Source organism: Saccostrea echinata, unplaced genomic scaffold (genome assembly GCF_033153115.1).
Source record: "Saccostrea echinata isolate AGI-Se365-2 ecotype Australia unplaced genomic scaffold, CSIRO_AGI_Sech_v1 ptg000014l, whole genome shotgun sequence".
NCBI lineage: Eukaryota > Metazoa > Mollusca > Bivalvia > Ostreida > Ostreidae > Saccostrea > Saccostrea echinata.
Window position 1 is genome coordinate 14,574,362 of NW_026889763.1, and position 27,984 is coordinate 14,602,345.

The 27,984-nt window shown below is 34.5% G+C and overlaps 1 protein-coding gene across 9 annotated transcripts; it reads left to right on the plus strand.

Annotated features, from left to right (window-relative positions):
* LOC133186794 (vinculin-like) lies at positions 1-27,982 on the plus strand. 9 transcript variants are annotated; one of them, XM_061322109.1, is made up of 26 exons: positions 1-213; positions 6,404-6,511; positions 9,588-9,759; positions 9,891-10,036; positions 10,275-10,443; positions 10,634-10,785; positions 11,049-11,121; positions 12,812-12,960; positions 13,152-13,344; positions 13,747-13,892; positions 13,988-14,080; positions 14,364-14,433; positions 15,166-15,317; positions 15,678-15,855; positions 16,115-16,312; positions 16,951-17,042; positions 17,698-17,803; positions 18,459-18,599; positions 20,593-20,637; positions 21,304-21,408; positions 22,703-22,830; positions 23,355-23,470; positions 23,843-23,966; positions 24,384-24,474; positions 24,712-24,750; positions 27,762-27,982. In XM_061322109.1, exons 1-26 carry the CDS (start codon positions 157-159, stop codon positions 27,929-27,931), a joined length of 3,213 nt encoding a protein of 1,070 aa, XP_061178093.1. In that variant the 5' UTR covers positions 1-156; the 3' UTR covers positions 27,932-27,982. The 9 variants fall into 9 exon arrangements, with proteins under 9 accessions (XP_061178093.1, XP_061178094.1, XP_061178096.1 ...); XM_061322110.1 differs by lacking the exon at positions 24,712-24,750; XM_061322112.1 differs by lacking the exon at positions 21,304-21,408.
* The last annotated feature ends 2 nt before the right edge of the window (positions 27,983-27,984 follow it).

Genomic DNA, 27,984 nt, shown 5'->3' on the forward strand with positions numbered 1-27,984 from the left:
AACTACGTCTACAAAGTGGATATTACTTCCGGAATTTCCCGAGTTGGATGACTGTGTAGTGTTATTTTAGATTTCTGAGAAAGGGAGTAAGCGTTTTATTATTTTTCAGGCTGCATTTGTGGCTGATCGCGCTTATTAACTTGGAATAAATTTAAGATGCCGGTGTTCCACACAAAGACGATAGAAAGTATCCTGGAACCAGTGGCCCAGCAGGTTGGTAGAGTTATCTGCTCCTTGTGTTTACATCTTCAGCAGTCGTCCTATTGTTATTAATATATCTGTGTAATTTCAAAATTTATCTCACCCTATTGACCCGCCACCCGAACAGGGTTTGCAAAGTTACGATGAGGTTTTCCTTCGGAAACCTCTCTTAGACTCTACATTTAATTTTTTCGGTGCCAACAAAATATTAAAACATGTTAAACCAGTTTTCCTACCCCCTTTGATCTGGACAGGTTGCAGCCATGGGATAATAAAACCCAACTGGGCATAGATTTACTGTGCAAAAATGATGTCAAGGATTATATTTGGAGTTCCTTTAATCCTCGTTAATATAAACTGCATACAACAACATTTAATTGGCAAGCAAGTTTTTCTATAAAACAAGTTTTTTTATCACATTTGGGATATTAATATATTCCAATGCTGCTATTTTATATCATATGGGCAATTCATTTCAACTTGTTGATTATGTCAATCGATCATCAGATCTGTACATCAATCTTGTATCATTGAAATTTAACATGAATAATGAACACTTAAGAAGGTAGCATCTCAAATGGTGAGCAAATTTAATGTATAAGATGAAGTGCATTGAATATACCTTTTCAAATGTATTAAACATTTATGAAAGGAGCTAATGGTCACAGTGGTGGGACCTGAAGCTAACACAGATACACCATTAGCATTAGGGCACTCTACCTACCCCTTAAACCCCCCTTATGAAAGCTCTGACTGATAGGAAATTTAGTAGTCAACATGCATCAATATTTCTGATATCTTGAATATGTACATGTACCTATAAAAGTGAAAGTAAAGCACTAAATCCAAAGAGGTATTTTAGTTTTAAAGTTTTGTAAAATGTATGTAAGATTTATCTGAACTAGATTGATAAAATGCGACAAGTAATGATCATTACTTGTCGCATTTTATCAATGAACCTCTGGCTTTTAACACTCCATGATATGACCTTTTTATCAACTACACATAAGATTTTCATATTTCTCTTACATAACGCACATTATCAGATATGTACTGACAGAGAATCAGATATTTATCAGACATATTTACTGACGTCCTGATGCTGGGGGAATCTAGGAGGCAATTTTTTCAAGTATTGTTAATAGCATGGCCCTACATATATGCACAAAGAGTGGTAATCTAGCTACTAGTATCCTACCAGACACTTAATTGAAGAGGTGCTCCTTTTTTTTTCTATGTACAAGTAGATAAAAAGTGTAACAATGAGGAAATAAATGCTGTTGAAGGAAGGCACAGGCTGTGACCAGAAGAATAATAGTGTCTTGTACAATTATTATCTAGTTAATAATATTGAACATATTAAAGCTTTGACATTAAGTTGCATAACAGGTATTTAACTAGGTTGTAAGATTAAAGTGACAATACTACCAGCTTTATGCGGCTATTGACTCACAGCACCACTGAGTGTGACAGACAGTTTTCTGTGAATCAGCTGTGTATCATCCCTGACTCTCTGCCCCTTAGCTTCTCCTATCTGATGCTGGAGTTGCTGCCAAATGCTGTGAATGACTAAGTTCTTCCACTCAGAATGAGATCACAATTAAGATCTTGGTTTCATGCCTGAGCCTTCATAAAAATAAAAACTGCACAATCTTCTCATATACATATAATCAACTTCTCCCTCCCTTGTTTATTTTGGGTCAGTCCCCACTTTTCGTTTGACTGCATGCAGACACATACTGATTCTGTTATCCTTTATTCTGTGCAAGGTTGAACTTAAGTTTGCATTTCTTTTTATTCAGGATTAAATTAAGAATATGAAATTCTTACCCTACCCCCTTTAAATAAAACCTTTTGCAAAAAAAAAAAAAAAAAAAAAAAAATATATATATATATATATATATATTGATGACTATCTATAGGCCTAAAGGCTCAACATGATTCCTTCGGTATGTTGATTTGATATATTTAAAAAAAAATATATATGTATCTGAGTCTTATGAAGCCTTAGATGATCAGTAGTGCAAGAAATAATTTTTATGAGAAAACATAAAACACCTCCTTAATGTGTTCAGCCCTCAGTCTTCATCGATCCCACTAACAGTTGTAAGTAGATGGTAAGCGGGGGTGGGGGGTGGGGGGGGTAATTGTTATAAGCCAATAAGTTAGTACTGTTGAACACCACATAAACTTCCTTCATACACCAGAGCTGAAGGGGCACCTGCTGCACACTGTTATCTAGCTGGTATACATCTTCTGGTCAGTGAGGACAGTTTTTATTATTGGTAATGTAACATAGATACCAGCTGTTCTTATTCGTGGTAAAGAATATCCAAGTCATTTACATGTTTCTTGGTCTATAGAAATGGCTTTTGAAAATTGTCTTGTCGGCCATGGGACCAACAGTATAACTGAGAATCTAATTAATATTACTGTGAAAAGTTTTATAGATACAGTCTTCTTTACTTTTCCAGCAGTTTCTTCACACAAACACTTTAAAAACCTTTCAGCAATCTCTGAAGGTGGTATAACTATTTAAAATATCTAAAGGAACTGAACAGTTCAAACAAAACTATGACATATATTAGACAAAATTTAGTTTAAGAGATTGAACTATGAGGACAAAACAAAGATAATAATAAAAGGGAGGGTGAAATTAATGGAAAATGATTATATCTATCTGACTTCCAGAAGAATAATGTGAAGGTTCATTTTGTGAACAAGTTCCATATATAACCAGTTTGTTCTTTGTTTTTTTGGGAGGGATGGGGTGTGCAGCTTTCTGGAGGAATTGCAGCTACAGATAGATTTTTTTTTGGAGGGGGATAAGTGGAGAGGAAGGGTAGTGGTGGCAGTCTATGACCTCAATTTACAGATATAATACATAAACACCTCCTCAGGTATGAGTTTTTAATTTTATTAAGTGGTTCACCTCAACAATGTTGAAAATATTTCATCCTGCTGTTGTTATACTGTCATTAAGGAAATTTCGTTCTCCTCATCCATTGCTCAGGAGCTGTTTAGTTGATAAAAAGTTCATCTGTGGTTTACATAATACATTACATAGTACTTATATACTATATATATAAAGTTTATCTACCTTCTCCCACTTGCCAAACACTTCAGATTCCAATGGTAAGAGCCCCACATGTTTTGGAGGTCTGAAGTGATACAAGAACAATACAGACTTTGTGTATCATGTAACCGCTAGGGAAGGAAAAGAAGTCAGGATGATATAAGGCTGTGAAAATTACATCTTACTGCATGGTTTCCTGTCTGAGACTGTAGTTATTTTGCCTGCATTTGTATATTTAATTGAGTCGTACATTGTATATTGCAGATTCACTTACGTTTTTTGTGATTGGAACTTTGAGATACTTCAGTCACAGGCACCTGACCTTATCTTTCTTTTAATAAAAAATATACCCCCTACCTAATAAATTCTTAGGTAGGGGTATATTTTTTTTATTAAAAGAAAAATAAGTAAGGTCAGGTGCCTGTGACTTCAGTGCTTACTATGTAAATTTGTAAAAGTAGAAAGGGTAGCTGTCATGGTCCATTTCTTCTGACAAGCATTTCTAATTATTTCAGAATGACCATCACATATGTGTGGTTGATTGAGTGGTTTATTTGTACCGCTGACTGAGTCAATCCTGTTAAGTCTGGGATTGATATTTTGAAGCCAATATTTTTGCACTAGTTCTTGATTTTGACATTTCTGATTAACTCAAGTAAACATCTTACTTGGCCAATATTTAGCCAGCATTAATGTTACACAGGCATTCAGAAAGTGGCAAAGAATTCACCTGGTGCCATAGTCTTGACCAGAATCATTTTCTCAGGAATTTGCCAGAAATTGAATCAATTTTATTTGTAATGGTGGAGTAGTGAAGGGTCAAGGTTCTATGCAATCGCATTTTTGATACCTTACTCCTTATAGGAATGTATAGTTTGTTCATTTGCATGTCTACTTGTCTTTTAGATAAATGAAAAAAATCTGTGTTCTTTTTCCATAATCTTGAGTTAGAGATGCTGATGAGTAAACGTGTTCTTATGGCATCATAACCTTGGGAGTGTATCTAGATACAGAGTCAAATGTTCAGAGGAATTTGAAATATTTTGATGGTTGTAAATTTAGAAAAAAGGCTATCTGAACCCAGGTAGGGGCTGAGTTTGATAACACAGGATCAATGAAGACAGTAGTTAGATTCTGAGGGGGAGGTATGCACTGTGATGTATGTTTCTGGGGATAGGAAGTCGATTAAGACAACAAATACCACATGTTGACACCCCCACTGTGTCTTCACCTGAGCTCTCGGAGCAATCTCTGACAGTGTATACAAAAGAAATACAGTGTATGTCATGTTTAAAAGCATTCAGGGATGTAGCAGCAAAATGTTATACATGAGAGAGAGAGAGAGAGAGAGAGAGAGAGAGAGAGAGAGGATTAACTTAACTTAAAGCTTTATAACCTTAGGATTTCATTCTTGCATGTGATTAAATAACTATTCCTTTGTTCTGATTTAAGTTGGAGATTAAGGTCTGAAGTGCCTACTTAGATTTCTGACAGATTAGTGAGGGAGAACAATTATAATCTTATCTTCCCTGTCTTCAATCTTTAAACATGCAGGATTATAAACAAATCAGAAAATTCTGACGCAGTTTAAAAAAGAATCAAATGTATTTGTGTCTTTGCCACTTTTGAAATGAATTAATTTGCTCATCCATGTCTTTTCCAAACATGTTCCATTAATGAAATAAATGTACGTAGTATGAAGCAGTAAAATATGAAAATATTAACTCCAATAATGCACAGTCATGTTGGTTGTTGATTTCCATATACTTGATTAATAAATGCAATTATAAAATGTAAAAGGTAAGTATTTTTTTTATAAGCTGGTCTTCATAATCATAGTGGCAGAATTACTGTTAAATTGTATATTGTATCAAGGAGTAAATTAAGCATCAGGGGCTAAAACAAGGATTACCGGTACTGTAAAAACATTACTGATGTAAGATACGAAGATAAAGTGTGGCTGGAATAATTAATATTAAGAAAAGTGTCCTTATAACCAGAAGATAAAGTACAAGAGATTTCTAGTGGTACATTACATACAAAACAAAGATTGAAACATTTTGCTAGAAGTTCAAAGTAGAAGAGAAAATCTCAGCAAACTTTAGCGCAAGAAAGCAAACTTCCTTAGAGGTGTTGTAGCAAAAATCTGTGGTACACAATGCTAGGTCAGAAGTGTTTCTCATAGTGGTATAGCTAATCTCTCCTAGAATGAGTGGTATAGCTAATCTCTCCTAGAATGAGTGGTATAGCTAATCTCTCCTAGAATGGTATAGAAGATTATCATAGTGTTATAGCTAAAATCTCTTAGTATTATAGTATAGCAGATTATCTTAGTGGTGTAGGTAAAATCTCCTAGAATGTTATAGCAGATTCTCATAGTAGTATAGCTAAGCTGTAGAAGATTCTCATTGTGGTATTGCTAAACTCCTATATATGGTATAGCAGATTCTCATAGTGGAATATAAACTCTCCATAATGTGGTATAGCAGATTCTCTTAACTCTCTGAGATGTGATATAGAAGATTGCAATAGACAGTGGAATAGCTAAACTCTCCATGATGTGGTATCACAGATTCTCAAAGTGGTATACATGTAGCTAAACTCTCCTAGATTTAGAATAGCAGATTCTCATAGTGGTATAGTTAAACTCTTCTTTAGATGTGGTATAGCAGATTTTTCTTATTGGTATAGCTAAACTCTCCTAGAAGAGATATAGCAAAATTCTAATCATAATTTTATGATAAAACCCATATTATTTTAGCAAAACTCTTCAGAAAGTTGAATAGCAAACTTCTGGTTATAGTAATGTAGCAAAACTTTCTAAATAGTGGTCAGACAAACTTTCATGAATGTGGTGTACCAAATGGTAAGCCAGAGGTACTTAATGTGAAAGAGGTAGCCTCTTCTAAGACTCATGTGCCTCCCCTAGAAGTGAGGATAGTAGTGGGTCATGTTTCACAAAGGTATATTATGGCATGTAGCTTGTCATGGGCCAAAGGTTGATCATTTTGAGGGGATAAATTTTTTTTTTAAAATCTTAAATTCTTCTTCTAATCAGCCCAGAATTTGCAGAGAAGAAATTCAGAAGTTAGTATGTGACCTAATTCTTTGTCTGTGTGTTTGTAGGTATCACGACTGGTAATCCTCCATGAGGAAGCTGAGGATGGGAACGCAATGCCGGACCTGGCCCGTCCAGTACAGACGGTCAAACTGGCCGTGGACAATCTTGTCAAGGTAAGCCAACATTAAAACTTAATATCATATACAGTAGATTCATATATATATGTGTGTATACGAGCAATTTATTATCGCATAATTTCATGAGAATTTCCACTTATTTTTATATTGCTGAAATACATGTAGAATTCTCTGATCAACTCTACACTCACTTATTCATTTCGCTACTAAGTACCCATGTAATATAAGGAATCTACAGTACTGAAAACTACCATCATACAGTTGAGGAAGAAACTACAGGGTGGCTTGCTGAATTTCATCCTTTAAATACAGTGAAACCTCATTATCTCGAACTTGATGGGACCAAGAAAAATCTTCAAAATATCCAAGGATTCAAGATATTGAGGGTAAAATACTTAAAGAATAGGTAGTTGGGACTTCCAAACCACTTCGACATGTCCATGGTATTCGAGATATCAGTGTTTGACATACCGAAGTTCAACTGTATAAGAGATCAAACCAGGATAGCTCAGTAATTGCTGTGAAAATAAACAAATCGTGCCATTTGTGACAGTGGTAGAGAATACGCAGTGCTTATGTTATAACCTTCATAGGAATGACCTGTAGTAATCCAAACAGAAATGACTTAATCACAATAGCTCTTTCTCAGTGGTCAGTTGATCACTGTCCTTTTAGTGGAAATTAAAATGTTTTCCTTCTGGCTCATAAAATTTTATTCATTTCTCATTATTAATTAAGGTAAAGATTACTCGCCGCAAAAATAAAGAGTGTGTATCCAACAATAAAAAGATTGTGAATGTATGAAAATAGATGATATAGTAAATAAATTAATTATACAATGCCATGAGTACATAATAATAAATAAGTGTAGTTTGTGTCTGCAAGACTTCTCTTTTGCTGAGGAAAGGGTGCATTGTATTTGAGATTTATAATCATTTATGAGTCACATTGCTTTTTTATTGATGAAGGAAATATGGTTTCTATGATCTCAGACAAAGCAGAGCCTTGAGTGAAAATAATATTGATAATGCATCGGTTTATGAATGTATTCCTTCATTGTTTAATGTTAAGTCAACAGCAGATGTGCATGACTAATGCAAGCGTCTGGGTAAAAGAATATCAGTAGAAATTAAGTCTGGGTTTTACCAAGCTAAGGTTTCATTAAAAGGGCTATTTGAGGGTCAGGGATAGAAGGATAGAGGGATAGAAAGATAGAGGGATAGAAGGCAGGATAGTGTGAATGGATAGAGTAGAGAATTATATTTACCGGTAAAAGAAAACAATTGTAGACAATAGAACAAATGTTTTCTTAAATATCATCTATACTGCCTTGAATGATCTAGAAATATTTTTGATATAAATGTTTTTATGCCCCCTCATGGCTGGGGCATATAGTGTTATAGTCAAGTTGGTCTTCCATCCTAATTCTGTCTGTCTGTCTATCTGTTACACATTGCATTTAGCTCAGTTTCAATGAAATTAATCATGATATTTTTAACTTCATAGGCTGATACATGTAAGTGATGGCTATTCAACTGCATCAACATTTTGACCATTTTCATTAAAAATTATCCTTAAAACAGAAAATAATTGGAAGCCTCATATTTCTGTTGTCATGTTTAACTTTATTCTCAATGCTTTCACTTCCTTGAATCCTTGTAAAGATTATAAAACAATGATATCATAGCTTGACTAAACATATGCTGAAAACTGATTTAAAAAAATGGGAAATCAAAAAAGAATTTTAGAGTTTTAGAAACATAAATAAATGCTTCCCTTAGGAAATACCACATAGAAATATTCAGTAGCTCAGTCCGCATAGTGTTTTTCACAAAATTATCTTTTAGACATTTTATCATTTTTTTTTTCTGTAAGGAAAGTAGAAAAGGACCCAAAGTGCTTTGGTGCATTATTAACTAAATAATTGTTTTAAGATAATTAATGAACAAAATTGACATAGATTTGGTTTAAAGTGAAAAATATTGACTAAAAAATGATGCAGTTTGTATTTTCATGCAGAAAATAATATATTCAATTATAATCATATTTTTTTGGGTGGGGGATGGAGGGTGAGGGTGGGGTTACTTTATGTGTCATGAATTCTTTTGTAAGTTTTGTATTGATACTGTCTGCACATATGGGAAGTAAATATATTTTAAGATGATACAATGATGCTAAAAACAAAGACTTGTATTAAGCTTATCAAATGGAAGAGATCCTTGAGGTTGGCCTGAAAATTTTGATTAGTTTCCTTGTCATGTGGAACATTAAGTATCAACAATAAAACAGAAATAGAACTGTACATTCTAATCATGTCTATATGTTGCATGTCTATTTAATATATCATGTAAATAAAATGCTTATATAAACAGGGCCAATGGTTCTGATATTGTAGAGTTACTCCCCTTAATTATATTGTTCACAAATGGTATTAAAAATACTGTTTGAGCAATATGATGAAAGAATTTATTCACAATTCTGTAAAGTCATATATATATCAAGTACATACATAAACATACATGTGTACTTTCCTTCAACACAACAGTGTACCCTGTCCCATGTATGGTATTCTGTAGAATTTCTAAACATTTTACAGAATCCTACTGTACCCTATGAATACTCATACTTTTTGTATCCACCAGTCCAAATGCTCAGTACAACTTTTTGTATTTACTGGCTTTCACCACATATTGCACACTGATCAATTAAGAAAATGTTACTGATTTTGTAAATTAGAAAACCTTCTGTAATGAACCTTTTTTCTCTTTTCTTTCTTTTTTTTTTATTGCCAGTAACAAACATTACATTGTCTATGATTTTATAGGTGTTTTTTGCCTGTGACCTATATTACAGTGTCTGTGATTTGTAGGCATTTTTTACATGTGACATATATTACAATGTCTGCAATTTTATAGGTGTTTTTTTGCCTGTGACCTATATTACAGTGTCTGTGATTTTGTAGGCATTTTTTGCCTTTATTACAATGTCTGTGATTTTGTAGGTTTTTTTTGTCTTGACCTATATAACAGTGTCTGTGATCATGGTGATTTTGTAGATTTTGTAGATGTTTTTTTTTCCTGTGACCTATATTACAGTGTCTGTGATTTTGTAGGTGGGGTATGACACAATCAATAGCAGTGAGGACCAGATTCTGAAGCAGGATATGCCCCCCGCTCTGAACCGAGTAGAAGAGGCCTCACTTCTCCTCCTCCAGGCCTCTGAGATGTTACGGACTGATCCATATTCTGCCCCAGCTCGGAAGAAACTCATAGAGGGATCAAGGGGTAAGAAACTGGGATAATATTTCACCTATACAGATTTCTTACCTCTTCTGTGCTCAGTTGTGTTTCAGGTAAATATATTTCGCTGTAGAGAATTGATGTTGACAAGGCTGTTTATGTGTTTGTTTTAATAGGTATTCTACAGGGTACGTCTTCATTGCTACTGGCCTTTGATGAATCTGAGGTGAGGAAGATCATCCGTGTCTGTAAAAATGTCCTGGAATACCTGGCCATTACAGAAGTGGTGGATCGAATGGAGGATCTTGTTACATATGTTAGAGTAAGTAAAAGTAAAAGGGGGCACCTGGCCATTTGGGAGAATAGAGGAACTTATTACTTAGATTATGGAAAGGTTGGAGGAGTACATATTTTAGGAAGTTAATCTGTTGCAAGGTTGACATTTTTAGAAATAAGTGAGGAAGCATGGGAAACAGAGGAACATCTATGACTGAATCTGATTCTTAATGCTTTGTAGAATTCAACCCCTGTATTAACTTTGATGTTGTTTTCTTTTTAAGAATTTAACCCCTGTGTTGACTCGGATGACTAAAGAAGTAGATGCCAGGGAGAAGGAACTGACCCACCAGGTCCACCGCGAGATGCTGACCCGATCCCTGGAACAGGTGAAAAACCTCACCCCTGTCCTAATTAGTGGGATCAAGACATATATCACCGTCAAAGACTCAGGTAAAATAAACTTTGTACATGGATGCTGTCAAAATATCAAGTGAGAGTGAAGTCTACCTTATAGAAGGTCAGCATTAACATCCATAGAGATTTTCAAAAGAAATGATAAAAAGTTTTCCAACTCAATTAGTTCAAAAGTGTGATATTGAATTCAAAACGGAAGTGTATAATCATATTTACGAATATACAGGTAAAAATCCCCAAGACACACAAGCCAACAGAGATTACCTGGTGAGAAAGATGTCGGATGAGATCCATGAGATAATTCGAGTCCTTCAGCTGACAACGTACGATGAAGAGGAATGGGACGCAGATGACATCACTGTGATGAAGAAAGCTCAGGTGAGTATGTCTGACTATAGGTGCAGAACCTCCCTGAAAACTCAGATGAGTAGTCTGACTATAGGTACAGAGCCTTCCTGAAAGCTCAGGAATATTGGCAAATCTTGGGTACAGAGCAGTGATGCAGGAAACCAAATTAGAAACAAAAAAATGAAGCTGAAATGATATTTTCTTTTACAGTTGAATGTAACAATTCATGGGGTAATTCATTACGTTGATAGATTTATAGAAATGTTAATTTGATTTTCATTATTACTTTGTAGAGTGGTATTGAGCAAAAGATGAAGCAGGCCACTGATTGGCTGCAGGATCCTGCTGCTTTGATTGGTAGTTTAGGTAGGTCAGAGTTCAACATAATGAAGAAGATGTAATCATTTTTAGCTCACCTGAGCTGAAAGCTCAAGTGAGCTTTTCTGATCACATTTTGTCTGTAGTCTGTCTGTCTGTCTGTCCGTCCGTCTGTAAACTTTTCACATTTTCAACTTCTTCTCCAGAACCACTGGGCCAATTTCAACCAAACTTGCCACAAAGCATCCTTGGATGAAGGGGGTTCACGTTTGTTCAAATGAAGGGCCACGCCCTCTTCCAAGGGGAGATAATTAAGAATTAGTGAAAATTTGGTGTCATCTTTTAAAAATCTTCTTCTCAAGAACCATTGAGCCAGAAAAGTTTATACTTATCAGAAACCTTCATTACATAGTGTAGATTCAAGTTTGTTCAAATCATGACCCCCGGGGGTAGGGTGGGGCCACAATGGGGGATCAAAGTTTTACATAGGAATATATAGGGAAAATCTTTAAAAATCTTCTTCTCAAGAACAACAAAGCCACAATTAGTCATATTGATATGGAATCATCCTCAGGTAGTGTAGATTCAAGTTTGTTTAAATCATGACCCCTGGGAGTAGGGTGGGACCACAATGAGGGATCAAAGTTATATATAGGAATATATAGAAAAAAAATCTTCTTCTCAAGAACAACAGAGTCACAATTAGTCATATTGATATGGAATCATCTTCAAGTAGTGTAGATTCAGATTTGTTCAAATCATGACCCCTGGGCATAGGTTGGGGCTACAATGGGGGATCAAATTTTTACAAGGGAATGTATAGGAAAATTCTTTAAAAATCTTCTTCTCAAGAACAACAAAGCCACAATTAGTCATATTGATATGGAATCATCCTCAGGTAGTGTAGATTCAAGTTTGTTCAAATCATGACCCCTGGGGGTAGGGTGGGACCACAATGAGGGATCAAAGTTTTATATAGGAATATATAGAAAAAAATCTTCTTCTCAAGAACAACAGAGTCACAATTAGTCATATTGATATGGAATCATCTTCAAATATTGTAGATTCAAGCTTGTTCAAGGCATCCTCAAGTAGTTGGGTGGGGCCATAATGGGGGATCAAATTTTTACAAAAGAACATATACAGGAAATATCTTTAAAAATCTTCAATCTCAAGAACAACAAAGCCATGATCAGTCATATTGATATGGAAGCATCCTCAGGTAGTGTACATTCAAGTTTGTTCAAATCATGACCCACCCCCCCCCCCCCCCCCCCCAGGGTAGGGTGTTAGACATATTTAAAACTCTGTTTTAAAGAACAGCAAAATCGTGATTAGTTATATGAAGATAGAAGCATCCTCAGAAGATTTATATTCAATTTCATTCAAAACATGGCACCTTGGGGTAGGGTATGCCTAGAACAGGCAATCAAAGCTTTATATATGAATATATAGGAGAAGAAATCTGCTGACGAAGAGCAGCAGGGCCATATTGACTCAGGTGAGCGTTGTGGCCCATGGGCCTCTTGTTTTTTTTCTTGCTTCCATTTATTATCTACAAATGGATGCTTTGTTCTGTACAAATCATAGCTCTACCAAACAAAATTAAAACATTACAGTGCATTTTTTTCTCAGAAGAGGGAGAAAACTACATGTACATACCATGTATATTTAAAGTGCATTTGAAGAATGTGTCATACTTGGGAGAGTAAGGTACATGTACATATTTTAATTGTAGGAGACAAAGCCCTTCATCAGGTTTTAGATGATGCCAGGAAGATTGCAGAAAGATGTACAAACCCAGCAGACCGTGACCAAATTCTCAAAACTGTAGGAGATGTTGAGTCTATGGTGGATGCACTATGTGAGCTAAGACAGCTTGGAAAGGTACAGAGATGTATCTCCTGTTTCATCTCAAATCAGAGAATTCAAATCAAGTTCTGAATTACAAATAAAATCTGTAGTATCATACAGTATGAAGTTTATAAAGGTATGTGTATATAAACATACCATGGGAAAGGCCAGTGATTAACTTTTACTAACATAGACTCACTGATGATATTGTTTCTTTTATCCAGGGGGATTCCCCACAAGCTATGTCACTGGCCAGAGAAATTCAGAAAAAGCTTGGAGACTTACAGAACCTGACCAATATAGCGATCGCAAACACAGAGCGTAGTGGAATAAGACGACCAGCTCCCACTGTTGATGGCAAAGTGGAGCAGGCCAGGACCTGGCTAGCCAATCCTGGAATGGATGATAAAGGGTTAGGTGTGTATCTGGTATTTTTGGCTCATCTCGGTTGTATTTTTTATCATGGAATACTTTTTCATATGAAGTTTTGTGTACAGTCAAACCTTGTTATCTCGAACTCAATGGGACTGAAAAAAAACTTAAAGATATCTGAGGATTTGAGATATAGAGGGTAAAATACTTCAAGAAATTGGGGGTATGAGACTTCGAAGTCACTTTGACATATCCATGGTATTCAAGATATCAGTGTTTGAGAAACCAAAATTCAACTGTATATTGTTTTGCTTGACAGTGGCTTTGTATGAATGATTTAGACTTTAACTGTCAAGTACTTTCTGTTTATCAGGTGACATAGTCTTGCTTGATTGTTATTGTGAGGATGAGTAAAGTTTTTACTGTCAATAAAATTTTGCTTATCAGGTGAACAAGCCACTCGACTTGTGGTGTCAGAAGGAAGAAAGATTGCCAACTCCTGTACTGAGCCCCAAAGAACTGAACTCCTACGGTTGTGTGACGAGACAGAAATATTAACCAATCAGCTTGCAGACCTCATCAGAAATGGACAGGTAAAAGGCAGAAAAAACAAATCAAATCTCAGAATTTGTTAATGATATAAAGTGGGTGTTAAACTTGCATTGCTATTATTGTTAAAAATTTTCAGGGAAATTCACCCCAGGCACGAGCCATCGCTAATCACCTGTCTGAGAAGTTGTTCCAACTAAAAGGAAAAATCAAGGAAGCTCTCATTAACCAGGTATGTATAGAGAGATAAAAAAATCCATGAGTGAGTGACGATCTTAAAACTCCTGCACTGACAAAGGCAGAGATATTTTCTATGCAAAAATACATATACTTTAAATATTTTCTAATTTGAGAAGAATTGTATTCTATCTCTTAATTTAAATCTACAGTTGTTTTGAAAGATGTTAATTTCTGCAAATTACATTTTTTATCAAATATATATATAGATATGAGTTTACTACAGACAGTTTTTTTTTGTATAAAGATGATGATAATCATTATCTGGTAATCTGTAGGTGGCTGAGGATTTCATTGACATCTCTACCCCTCTGAAGCACCTCAGTGAGGCCTCTATAGTTCCCTTAGGTAAGTCTTCTCTCTGAAGCACCTCAATGAGCCCTCTATAGTTCCCCTAGGTAAGACATCTCTCTGAAGCACCTCAGTGAGGCCTCTAGTTCCCCTAGGTAAGTCATCTCTCTGAGGCACCTCGGTGAGTCGTCTGTAGTTCTCCTAGGTAAGTCATCTCTCTGAAGCTCCTCAGTTAGGCATTTGTAGTTCCCCTAGGTAAGGCGGTCTTTAAAGAATTGTTTTCCTTCTCCCAACTGACTGGCTAAAAAAGGCCCAACTCAAAACTTTATTTAATCTCCAGGAAATGATTTTTTTAATTCATTCTGGAATTTTTTCATCCAGTCAACAACTATTTTTAAGTGTGTAAGTAGCTTCATTTTTTAATTATTAGATTCTGAATATTCAGCACTAATGTTGGAAATTTTGGGGGAAAAAATGTTCCCACCTATCTACTGACCAAATTTTTTATCCTGAGTCGGGAGAGGGCAAACAAACATTTGTCATTATTTTAAAGCTGGCCTAAAGCATTTCTGTGAAGGCCTCTATGAGGCCTAATTAAGTGGTTCCTTGGGTAACTTTTTTATCTACCATCTTCAATGAGCCTCAGAGGTTACTATGTGCAAGTGTTATAGTTACAAGTCTCGGAAAAGCATTGTTGGTTTTTGTTGCTAAGTTTCTTCTCTATTAACTCATCACATAAAGGTTTATTTTGTTGGCTCAATAAGAAGACTCCCTCCATTCTTTTGACAGGTACCCCAGGTAGAGATCAGAACTTTGCTGAAAAATCTCGAAACTTTGAGGGTCATGCCAACAAACTTGCTGACACTGCTAAAATGGTGGCCACTGCTGGAGGATGTCGTAATAAGAAAACTGTGGAAGAGATCTTTAAAACCTCTGCCCAGGTAGAGAAAGGAATTTTTTCCCCCTTTGTTACTCCTCTGGTGGTTGCAGAAATTCTTTTTGTTTTTGGTACTGTAAAATGAGGACTTATGATATTGAAGTAAAAAAAAAAACCCTTAGGAAGTATGGTACATGTACATGTATCTCATTAATAATAAGTAAAGTAATTGCCATATTCTATCAAAGACATTTTTTTGAGTAAAAGGGGGGCAGGGGATCAGATGGTTTTTATTTGGGCAATAGTACATGTTCTAGTATGTACTATGTAAAGAGATATTGATCATTAATTCATGGATGCTGAATCGAGTAAGTTTTTCAGTAGGTTTCTGTTTTAAATAATCATTTTTACTTTGTCTCTATAGGTAGATGACCTGACCCCCCAGTTGACGACAGCAGCTAAGATTGTGTTCCAGGATCCGACCAATCAGGCGGCCCAGGAACACTTTGACCTGATGAAGAAACGCTGGATGGACAACATGGAGAGACTGAGAGCATTGGTGGATGAAGCTGTCGATTCTTCTGCTCTTATCAAAGCTGAAGGTATGGTACATCTGGCTGGCTTTGAAAGAAGTTTACTTTTGGTGAGAAAATTCTTAAAGAAATTTATGCTCATGTCTTCCATACTTTGAAACAGAAGCATACTTAGATATGTGATCCAAATGAAAAAAAAGTCCGTAAAAAGTTTACTAAGGTCCTAAATGTATGTCTTGCAAATACTTTGAAAAAAAGGTCAATTCTTAAAATTATAATGTGCAAATATCATTAGATAAGTTGAACACCTTTTTTGATGCTTTTGTAGAGGAGGGAATTTTACGAGACACAGAGAGGGTGGAGGACGCAATCCAGATGAAGGACCCTCCAAGAATTGGGGCACACGCCTCCAATATCGCCCGCCGAGCCAACCGCGTCCTACAGGTCGCTCAACAAGAGGCTGAAAACAGCGAAGATCCGAAATACGTAGACCATGTAAATGAAGCAGCTTCTAACCTAAGATCAAGTATGGAGTTACCTCCCTTGGAATGCTTATTTTTCCCTGTTTGAATTATTCTATCCAAAAACTTAAGTAATTCACATAATTACATACAATTGTGATTTGGTTGATTGTTTTGAAAATATATCAATACAGATTTAGGTCTGATAGAGTGTATGTATACAATCCATTGTCAATCATTTCTTTAAACTTGCTTCAAACTCACCACTGTTAACATCATTTTAAAGAATGGAGATTAAAATATTTACAGAAAGATAGTGAAATACATGTAAAAATAAAGTTGTGCAACGAGAAATGAGGACCACCTGTTTTTCTCAGATTAACCAGTTTTATAAAATCTTAAAATTTCTGCTTCATTAATGAACCATCTTCTGTGTTATGTACTAACTCTCACAGTGATGTGGCTGATATGATACTGAGTATGTTAGTATCATATGAAGGGTGAGTCTTTATAACTCAGAAGCCTTAATTCTCCTCAAACCAGTTAAATGAAATTAATATAAGCCATTATATATCAATCAAACTTGTACATCCATACATCCAGAATTATTTTTTTTTCATATGATTTCAATCAGATTTTTTTACTAGATGTCTTGTTATCACTTGTGGATACAAAATAATGATTTCCTGTGATTTGATTTCAGCCATTGCTCCAATGGTGCAGGGTGCCAAGGGTGTCTCTCTGAATCCTGCTGACACTAACGCCCAGCAGAACTGGAGAAAGGCCAATCAGAATGTAGGTCACATTTACTCCATAAAACATAAACATCAGCAGTAAAACAAAGGCCTGTCATGTGATTTGAAGTTTTTATTAGCTCACCTGAGTTGAAAGCTCAAGTGAGCTTTTCTAATCACCTGTTGTCTGTCCGTCTGTCCGTAAACTTTTCACATCTTCAACTTCTTCTCAAGAACCACTGGGCCAACTTTAATCTTGTGCCTGTTACTTCTATATGAAAAGTTAGTTTTTCTGAAATTTGATTTATTTCTGTTTTATCTTTCCTCCATAGTTTATAAACATCTCTGTTGTACAATACACCACATTGTTCATCTTATTCTAGATTGTGAAATCAAAATATGTCAAAAAAAAATCTAAGCTTATTTAATATTGTACGGTGAAACATGCTTATAGCAAGGGGGATAAACAATTTTGACTCATTTTAACTGTAATTCCATCTATCTGTTAAGTTCATAATATGTTATACTAAGTATGAATTCATTATAAGCAGGTTCAGTGTGACTGTGTTTTAATATAACAGACTTGTAGCAATCAGTATAATGTTAGAATTCATGGACTTTCTCTTTTACAAAGAGAAGTTCTGACCAATGAGGGGTTTATTTTCTTTATATTTTGCTCACTTACTCTAAATCTTTAATTGATGTTCTATTTTTAGCTGATTGACGCTGTCCGTGACGTAAGGGGAGCTGTAACGGTAGACTCCGGCATGGATCAGTTTCCCCCTCCGCCGCCCCCGGACTTGTCCGAGCTCAAAATCTCAGGTATGTCTCACCAGGTAAAACCCTTATATAAGGTTTATAAATATTCAATAGAGTCCTGTATTTCATGTAGCTTAGTTCTCAGATAATGTACATACCGTATGTAGGAAGTCATTTAGAAATTTGTATATAAAAACATATCTAGAAATCTGAATTATACTCTGGCATCATTAATTTTCAGTCATAGAATATGAGGATTGTGTAGACAACATTATGATAATACTTATGTATTGATGGTTATCCAATTTACTGCAGAATTTAGAAATGTTTGGATTTTGAGAAGTTGATGATCAAACTTGTTTTAAACAACACTCATTAACTGTTCTAGACAGTGTTTGACATTTTCTTACTACTCAATGTATGCTCACTGCTTTTACTCATTTACTATGTAATATAACGTAGGTCTGAATATTTTGTATATACATATAACACTTTAATTAACTGTAGATGGGAATGCTACTTTTAGAGATTCGTGTATAATTTACTGTATCAAGATAATTCCTTGGATTAATGTTCATGTTTTTTACTACTTGTGTCCAAGTATTTATTGTAGTATATTTACATGGCATTGTTTCACAGTTTCTGTCCTAATTTGATACACTGCTTTATAGATATCATATTAAGCTGTGTTGTAATAGTCTTGGCTTTTCTCATGTAGACTTGTATGGCCCCCCAAAGTGGGAGCCTGTGACCCCCAGTCGAGTCCGACCTCAAGCTGCCCCCATCAGTCCGAGACCCCCCAGGGCTCCAGCCTTCTCCCCCCACAGTGACCTTTACTATAGAAATGTGTCCGCTAGAGGTAGATTGCTTCCCAGCATGCTGCTGTGCTCAGTTTGAGAGATGTTACCTCCCTACCCCAGCCACAGAATGATTTTGATTTTTCTATGACTTTTTGTGTGTGCAAAGCAGGGGCTATTTTCTTAGAGATGCATTGACCATTTCACATGAATGAAGATGTTAAAAATGCATTAACTAAAGTATTCTTTGTGAGGAAAAGGAGACATTTTAACAATAAGGTTAACCATTGAGAAATGGGTCATTTTAAGAAACAGATTTATATTCCTTACAATGAAAGTTCAAAGCCAGAACATTACTAAATTTAAATAAGACAGTCCATCTATCTGATATGGCTGCTCAGATTCATTTATCAGCAAATCTAGGTGGCTTTGGTTGTTACTGGTAAAATCAATCCCATTTCAAAATAGATTACATGTGGTGACCATATTCTTTTGTATCAAGCAGGAAATTTGGAAAACAATCCTGACTGATTGATTACGTATGGTTAAGGGGCTCAGACAAAAGAGTGACATTACTGTTTGTTTCTGTGTTAGTGATGTGGTTTGTTGTATTTTACAGAGGATGAAATTCCTCAGGAAGAAACTCTTCCTGCATGTAAGAGAATGTACCCTGTGTGTCACAAATCCTGTAATCTAACTATGTACCTTTTGTGTCATATTCTGTAATCCAGACTGTGTACTTAGTGTTTCACATCCAGATTTCTATCACTGTCTCCCACAACTACACTACTAGTACACTGTGGTTTGTCTATCTCTTTCAACAAATTAACTGGAAGTATGTTATTTTAAGTATTTAGACATTTTTTGCTCTGAAGTATTTAAACATGATGATTCTAAAACAAACTAAAAAAAAGCTTCAGTCAGTCTGATTACAATCTACTGTATACAGGGCTATTTTCACCCTGTGTTATTATCGCCCTTTCACACTTTCAAATGATTTTGCCCCATTTTAAATTTGCCCAGTCACAGTTTTGTTTAAGAAATTATGCTGTCTTCTCTGAATTAGCCCGTCTTAAATTAGCCCACAACTGTCCAGGGTGAAAGGGGCAAAAATGAAATGGAGGCAAAAATTTTCTTGCATACAGTAAATAGTACATGTACAAATATCATATCTGCTTGAACTTTCAGTAAGGCGTGACAATCTGGGCGATACATACTTAGCGTCTCTCAGACGGTGACCTAGATTCTCATTGGTTAAGAAATTGATAACATTAGCAACTTTAGATTGCTGTTAACAAACAATGAGATGACATAAGCCACACCTCTTTACTGTAAGAAACGATGTAATTGGTTCCTTGTGTCACTCGTTGACGTCTGAATCATTTTTATTCCATGTGTTTTTCACCTGTGAATGAAAAGCTGTGTAAATTTCAGTATTGATGAGCTAATCTGGCAACCAATGAGAATCTAGGTCACTATTTGAGAGACTCTAATTATGTATAGCCGAGAATATCACGCCTTACTGAAAGTTCAAGCAGAAATGATATTTGTACTATAAGCTTCTTTGATTTAATCTGACTGAGCTTTAATAAACATATTCCACTGAAATTCAAAAGGAAATGTTTTTAATAAAGAAATCCAGCCACAGTATACAAGGTGAAATGATATATATGTTTGATTTTTGCACTGTCATGATTAATTCTAGTCCACAGCAATTTTTGTTCTTTAAATGTCTTTTGTGTATGATAGTTACTACATGTGTATTTTATATGCACTCACTTGTTACTTGTTATTTTACAATGTAAAAAAATGTATATTGTATGTATAGAGCACAAATAGCAATCAGTAGGATAAAAACAGACAATGTATATGACTATATACATATAGTTTATATACTACTTCATCATTTCATTACATAGTGATAACATCATTTCTGTGGTATCCTCACATTTATCATCTCTGAGGTATCGTCACATTTATCATCTCTGTGGTATCATCACATTAATCATCTCTCATCTCATCATCTCATCATCTCATTCTTTATTTACTCGTTAGTTCCGGACCAGTTTGCTGATGGACCAGTGATGTACCGACCTGAAGGTATCTCCCATAAATAAGCGGGCTTACTTCCTATGTTTTCAGTTTCTGTTTCCCAGATTTTATTGTTTCTATCTCAGCGGAAATCCCCTGCTTTTTTATATACTAGTTAGGAAAACTTAATTTTTCTTATGTTTCACTTTCTACATTTGATCTCATTTTTTTTCATTTTGTTCATTTTAATCTTGTCACCAATATTTGAATGTTTTTAATTGTATAGATAAATTTTAGTTGTTTTTTTTTAAATATTTTTTATCTTAAGTTTGTTTGTGTTGTTTTTATTTGCACATTAAGCCTTATTTATATACAGAAAGCATTTACCATTTATGTTCTTATGAATAGACTGATATTTCAAACAACCCTGCATTATCTATGTAGTTTAATCAGAAATATATATATAGGACGTAATTGGCTGCACACAGGTCATAAAAAGCTTATTGCATCAGCAGTAAATAAAGCATTTGACACAGCATGGATAATATCTGAAAGATGTACAATGTATATCCATGCTTCATTTCTGTAAGATGTACAATGTATTTATTCGTGCTAGAAATCAGTAAAGTAATGATTTATAAAGATCAGTGTTTTATGTGTAGCATATTTATATCCAAAATATACTAGCTGTATATATCTATCCTGAATGTAATGATTGGACGATTTAATTTTCAGCAACCTTGCATCAGGACCCCCTTTACCAGGGACAGTCCTGTGCCCCAATGGTGCCCCCACCCCCCGTACCCCCACCCCCTCAGGAGTACGGGTTTTATGGCAGAGGTGCTGTACAAAGGGTGTATATTATTAACCTGGCCTTCGTGTGCATCATTTATTTCTTCCTTTTCAGTTGTGTGTGATGATTTTTTTTGTTTAGTTTATTGAAAGAACCAGAATATTTTTTCAAACCATTCCTAAAAGATATTTCTTTTCAGTTTTTTAAAAAGAAAATCCTTTGAGTTTCTTTTTCTCCCCTTTATTTGCACATCTTTGTTACTAGCTGTTGTTTTGTAAAAAGAGAGAATCATAAATATTGGGGATAAAATCATTGTTTAGTAAAATAGATAGTTCTGTAAAGTATTTGCCTATAATAACTTTCCACTTGCATCAGTGACATAATTTTCAGTTTAAAAAAAGACATTATATTGATTATATAGGAGTTACAGACTTATAAGGGGTTTGTTATGCTTGTAGTGGAACTAGAAATATTGACATAGATTTCTTTACTTTTGAAATATTAAGTAATATGATTGCATTATTTCTTGCCCTTTAGTTTTTAAGATCCACAGAATTAATTCTTCTTTTTAATCCAGCAGAATTATCTTCACTTCACAATAATATTTACTCTTACATACACTTGTTAAAGGACTTTATAAGTACATGTATATAATAACTTACGATAATTTGCTATGGTCAGTGTTGTAATTACATGTAGTATAGATTGTTTGATGAACCAGAGTTTGTGATGCCTATTCTGCAAATACATATGAAAATACAGAAATATTCTGGACAGTTTCTATAAAAAGACACAGATTTTAAGGGGGAAAAAATATGTCATCTTGTTTGGTGTTCACATCTCTGGGTCAGAGCATGGTATTCTGACCTCACATTTATTGACAGGTTTCCAGGAAGTGCTCCTGTTTGACCTCTGACCTTTATGATGCACCCTGACCTAACAACCTCATCACTATCCCAGATCTGAATGATCTCTTAGACAATAAAAATTCTCTCTCTGTTTTACTTAAAAAGCAGGAAAATAACTTGTACTGAATTCCATTTGCATGATCACAAAAGGGTACAATATGATAACATTTGTGTGTATTGATTTTTCAGAAACAGCAATAGAATATAAACATGTAGAATTCAATTGAAGCTGATTTAATATTTTTTCTGAAAATGTTGATATGAGGTTATAAGAATGTAAATATTTTTTGGATGTCACTTAGTGTATATAGTTTTTCTAATAGGTATTTCTTAAATTTTATAAATGTGAAATGTTACATTACCAGCCATGATATTGTACATGTTTATTGTGAAAATTAAAAAGTTTTTAAGTCATGTGTGTTGCACATTATAGATGGAGGTGCCCCTCCTCGCCCCCCTCTGCCCAATGACAATGCCACACCCCCTAGACCCCCACCCCCAGAGACAGATGATGAGGATGAGGCTGCTTTCCCCACCCCACAGGCCAATCAACCCATTATGGTAAGATTCTAAACAAGTTAGCATTTTAAATATGTGCATCATATACTTTTAAAGGAATTTTTGTCCTGTCTTCATTTTGGCATTAAATTGATTTAAGATTTTGTCATTTTGATTTCTTTCAAAGCCACTTTGCTACTGTAAACTGATGTGACATGTTTTGAACTATCTGTTCTATATTTGCTTTCTGATGATAAGGATGAAAATGACAAATGTAAAATAGGGACAAAATTTCAGCATGCATTAAAGATTTTAGGAGGTTTTCTAACAGTTGTTCTGTGAGAAAAAATATAAAGTTTCTTGTACGAATGATTTACCTCCTTGTGATATCTCTGTGATGTTTATCAATAATAATCTTGTTTTACATTTTTGGAAAACTATTTATTAGTTAGGGATACCTTATTTTCTGAAATCACACCTATTAGTATATGTTTGTAAAGTAAGCGTGAGCCTATTGCTAATGAAGAAACATACACACTAGTTCAGTCTAGAATCAATAAAACACAGTTTGAAATATGATTTTTTAGATGGCTGCTCATGCTCTTCACATGGAGGCCAAACAGTGGTCAAGTAAAGACAATGACATAATCGCAGCAGCCAAGAAAATGGCTCTCTTAATGGCAAAACTTAGTCAGCTGGTCAGGTGAGCTAATTCTACTCATGGCAAAACTTAGCTGGTCAGGTGAGCTAACTCTACTCATGGCAAACTTAACTGGTCGGGTGAAATATCTCTACTCATGGCAAAACTTAGTCAGCTGGTCAGGTGAGCTTACTACTCATGGCAGAACTTAGTCAGCTGGTCAGGTGAGCTAACTACTCATGGCAAAACTTAAGTCAGCTGGTCAGGTGAGTTATCTCTACTCATGTCAAAACCTTGATATTGTGTAAATGGGATAACCTTGATTTTGTGTTTATGAGGTGACCTTGATTTTGTGTTAAAGAGATGACCTTGATTTTGTGTTAATGAGGTGACCTTGATTTTGTGTTAATGAGGTGACCTTGATTTTGTTTGTAGAGGAGAGGGAGGGACAAAGAAGGACCTAATAGCCACAGCCAAAGCCATCGCTGAGTCCTCTGAGGAGGTCACTAAACTCGCTAAAAAACTTGCTGCCGAGTGTACAGACAAAATGATGAGGAAGGTAGAGAAGGAATTTATAGAAATGTGTACTAAGCTTAAATAAAGTACAACATATTTATGTAGTAAAGCTTAAATAATGTACAACAGATTTATGTAGTAAGGCTTAAATAATGTACAATAGGTTTATGTAGTAAAGCTTAAATAATGTACAACAGATTTATAGAAATGTACAATAGAGTTATAGAATTTATTATGGATTTAGTCTGTATTTTAAATATAATGCAATGACATCTTTATATTTAGGTCAAGAATATTTGAAGTACATGTGTATCTCAACTCAAAATTACCAATTGATTTGAGATATTTCCATTTGTTTCTTTATTCTGTGATGATGTATACTTGTACAACTATTTAGCACTGTTATGTGAGCTAAATGAGTGTTCAGATGTATTTAAAACTTCTGTTTGATTTGTTTCAGAATCTCTTACAAGTGTGTGAGCGAATCCCAACAATAGGAACACAACTTAAGATATTATCTACAGTCAAAGCCACCATGTTAGGGGCTCAGGGTAGGTATCTCTGTAGCTGCTTCCCAATCAGCTAGTAATAAATAGCAAATTAATTTGTTTTGTTGAGCCTCTGATTAAAATAAATCATTTGTAAGCTGATTTACTCATATTGACCAATTGGGAAGATTTCCAGGGGATATTGTATGTTAATTTTGTAGATGATTTTAAATGGATTTGTATCAGTTCCATACTTTTTTGATATTACATTTTTTTGATGATGAGTGATGTTTTACATAGAACCTATACCCAGTCCAGATGGCAGCGAGATAGAATGTGGTAAAGATCTGTAGGCATGAAGCCCCACCCCCAATTAACATGTCTCATTGAGTGTCCGTGTGTGATAGTCACAAAAAAAGTTTAGATCCACCTCTGCATTTTATCATAAGATTATATATGAATGTGTGTTTTACTAATGAATTATGAAATTAAGATTGTTAATTTTCTTGGGGCCATAAAAAATGCACATGTAAATAGGTAGTGAAAAATAAGTTATGAAATCGATGTATTGTTTTGAAGACAAATTGGGGCTGAAAAAGAAACGGTAAAATGTGTAATATGAAAGGGTAGCATTATGAAAAAAAATTAGAAAAATGTAAATTTCAGTTGTGTTTGCTACCCATTAGAATAAAATTTTAGCAGTAAATAGGGTTGGTCATATATGGATGATAGAGAAATAATATTTTAATTATATACATGTAATTTCAATTGACTGGCCTAATCCAGGAGGGCTTCAAATAAAATTTATAGGCAGCACACTGGTCAGTGGTTACTTGTGTCCATATTAAAGGAGGAAATTTTTTTTTTTGGGGGGGGGGGATATTTCCTTACTGTAAAGGATTAGTTGACCCATTTAAAAGATAAAAATGTAACAATGGAAAAATTGTCATCGTAACTGATACTGTACTTAAATGATCAATTAATAGAATTTGTGGTTCAATATTTACAAGGAAGATCTGAGAAAATTTGAGAAAGATGGAGTGTTTGAACAAAGTACATTAGACTGTTAATATTGTGTATGTAATAGAGTGTATATACTTGTAAAGTCATATACTATACATCATATACAAATTTTATTAACAGGGAAATAATCTAAGGAAAAATATTGTATATATTGTATTTGTATTCTAGAAAAGTTTATTAATAATTACATTGCATCATGAAATGATTATACATGTATATTTGACTTATAGCATGTCTTTAGTACATTTGTATCCTGGTCATATTTATTGCCTACATTTACAGAGGAGGCTTTTCCTTCTTAATATCTGACCATCTAAAATCCTAAGAATGTAGTGTAATATATTGTTGAGTGAAGCTACAGCATATATTGAATTTATTTACAAGAATAAGATCATATTATCACAAAATCTTCCTCACTTACTTTATACAAGAAATCGGTCAAAGAATATACTGTTAATCATTTGCAAGTTTATATCATAAACCCTTTTTTTTAATTTGTAAAAGTATCAGAATGTGTGTCCATGTTCATATCAGGCTGTGAAAGTTTTATTGTGATAACAGATCTTTGTTTATGAGGATCAATTATGAACCACACGTCTTAATAAGTACACGTATACAAGTGTCAAACATGCTACATGTAACTTGATCACATACCAGACTTTGCTAGAATACATTAGGTTTTGTGCTGTGTGTTCTAATGTTTGCTTGCTAATCATGCTTTTTATTCACCAAACTAATCATGCATTTTGGCTTTTTTTTTCTTTTGTGCATTTCTGGGATTCCTTGGGAACAGAATCTAGTAAGTGCTATTTTATTCCTAACCCATATTTCCTCTCACATATATCATTAAACATCAGTAGATTTGGCATGTCACAATTGTAAAAGAAAATAGGAATTTGGAACATTTTGTTGAATCAGTAAAAAATATAAATGTCAGTGTCATTTTTTAAGATAGGATTTTTGTTTTAAATTTAGAACAGTTACGTATATACTAATGAGATAGGTAGCTCTCACTAGTCCTGCCATAACTCGTAAGTTGCAGGATTTCTTAATTTAAATATGATATATCTTTAGATATCTTTAAAACTAAAATATTTCAGAACAAAACCTTAATGTATCTATCAAAACATTATTAAAGATTTTTTATGAGCACTTTTTATGCTCTTTATCTTGGGGATAATTACGTTGTAAATTCAAAATCAACACATGCCCCTTAGTGGCCGTATTTCCCAAAATATGCTGAATTTGGTAATTATTTGCTTTGTATTCAAAATATTTTACAATGCATGCTTTAAAATTTAATAAAAATCATTTCCAATAAAAAAAAAATGAACATACTACATTAAAACAAACTGTTTACTGGGGATAAATCTAGTTTGAAAAACTTGTAGTGTTGTGTGTGATGTTTTGGGCAAATAAACATGGCGCTGAAGGAGTTGCCTATCCTTTTAGTATATAGTGTTTAAAGTTGATAAAGTTGATATATTCGAGATAAAGAAATTAAATTCTTTAGTATCTGAAACCAAATACTGATGCATGTTCATATCCTTCTTTACAAATACCTGAACTCTTTCCATTTGTTCAAAACCCAACCTTGTTAAACAACATGATTTATTTATATTTTATAAATCCTTCACTTTATGCTTGAGCTTAATCAAGGACACAGCTTCAACTACTTGCTTGTTCATCAGTGGAAATATTTAATTAGAAATTCTATATTTGGATTTTTCTCGTGTTACAGATTAAGTTTTACAGAAAAATCTTAAGTGGTCAAAAATGTATAATTGAAGCATTTATCATTTTCTTAAAATCTTTTTTCTGTAGAAAACTCATTCACACTGTAGATATATCAGGTGTATTTAATAAACTAGATGTAGATGTTTTTATTGAAGAAAAACATATCCCTTTGACCCTAACTCTGGTGACATGATTTCATTTAACATCATAGCATTCAATAAAGGTATTGGCAACAACATTCTTATTATAAATTAATGACAATGAAGAATTAGAAAATTATATTTTGAACATGAGACGTTACTATAGACAGTCAAACAGACAACTCTGCTAACATTGCTACAGACAGTCAAACTGACAACTCTGCTTACATTGCTTGACAGTCAGAGAGACAACTCTGCTAAAATTGCTTAAGACAGTAAAACAGACAACTCTGCTTCCTCTTGTGGGAGGACAACATTCTAAAAGTCTGCTTTACTCTAGGAATATTTTACTCTAGCATGGGTTCACAGGCACATTTTTGAAGCCTTTATGAACATTTCTGCATTTATGAGTTCTAGTTTTCAATGACAGACATTTTATGGGATTTTTAGGTTCCAAAGAAGACCAGGAGGCCACCGAGATGTTGGTTGGTAATGCCCAGAATCTGATGCAAGCTGTTAAAGAGACGGTGAGGTCAGCAGAAGCCGCTTCCATCAAAATCCGTGTTGACTCAGGCTATTCAATTCGCTGGCTGCGTCGTCGACCTTGGTACACATCATGAGTCAGCTGCCACTAGGATCTTCTATTTACTGGAACGGGGGCCCCAGGAGGGTG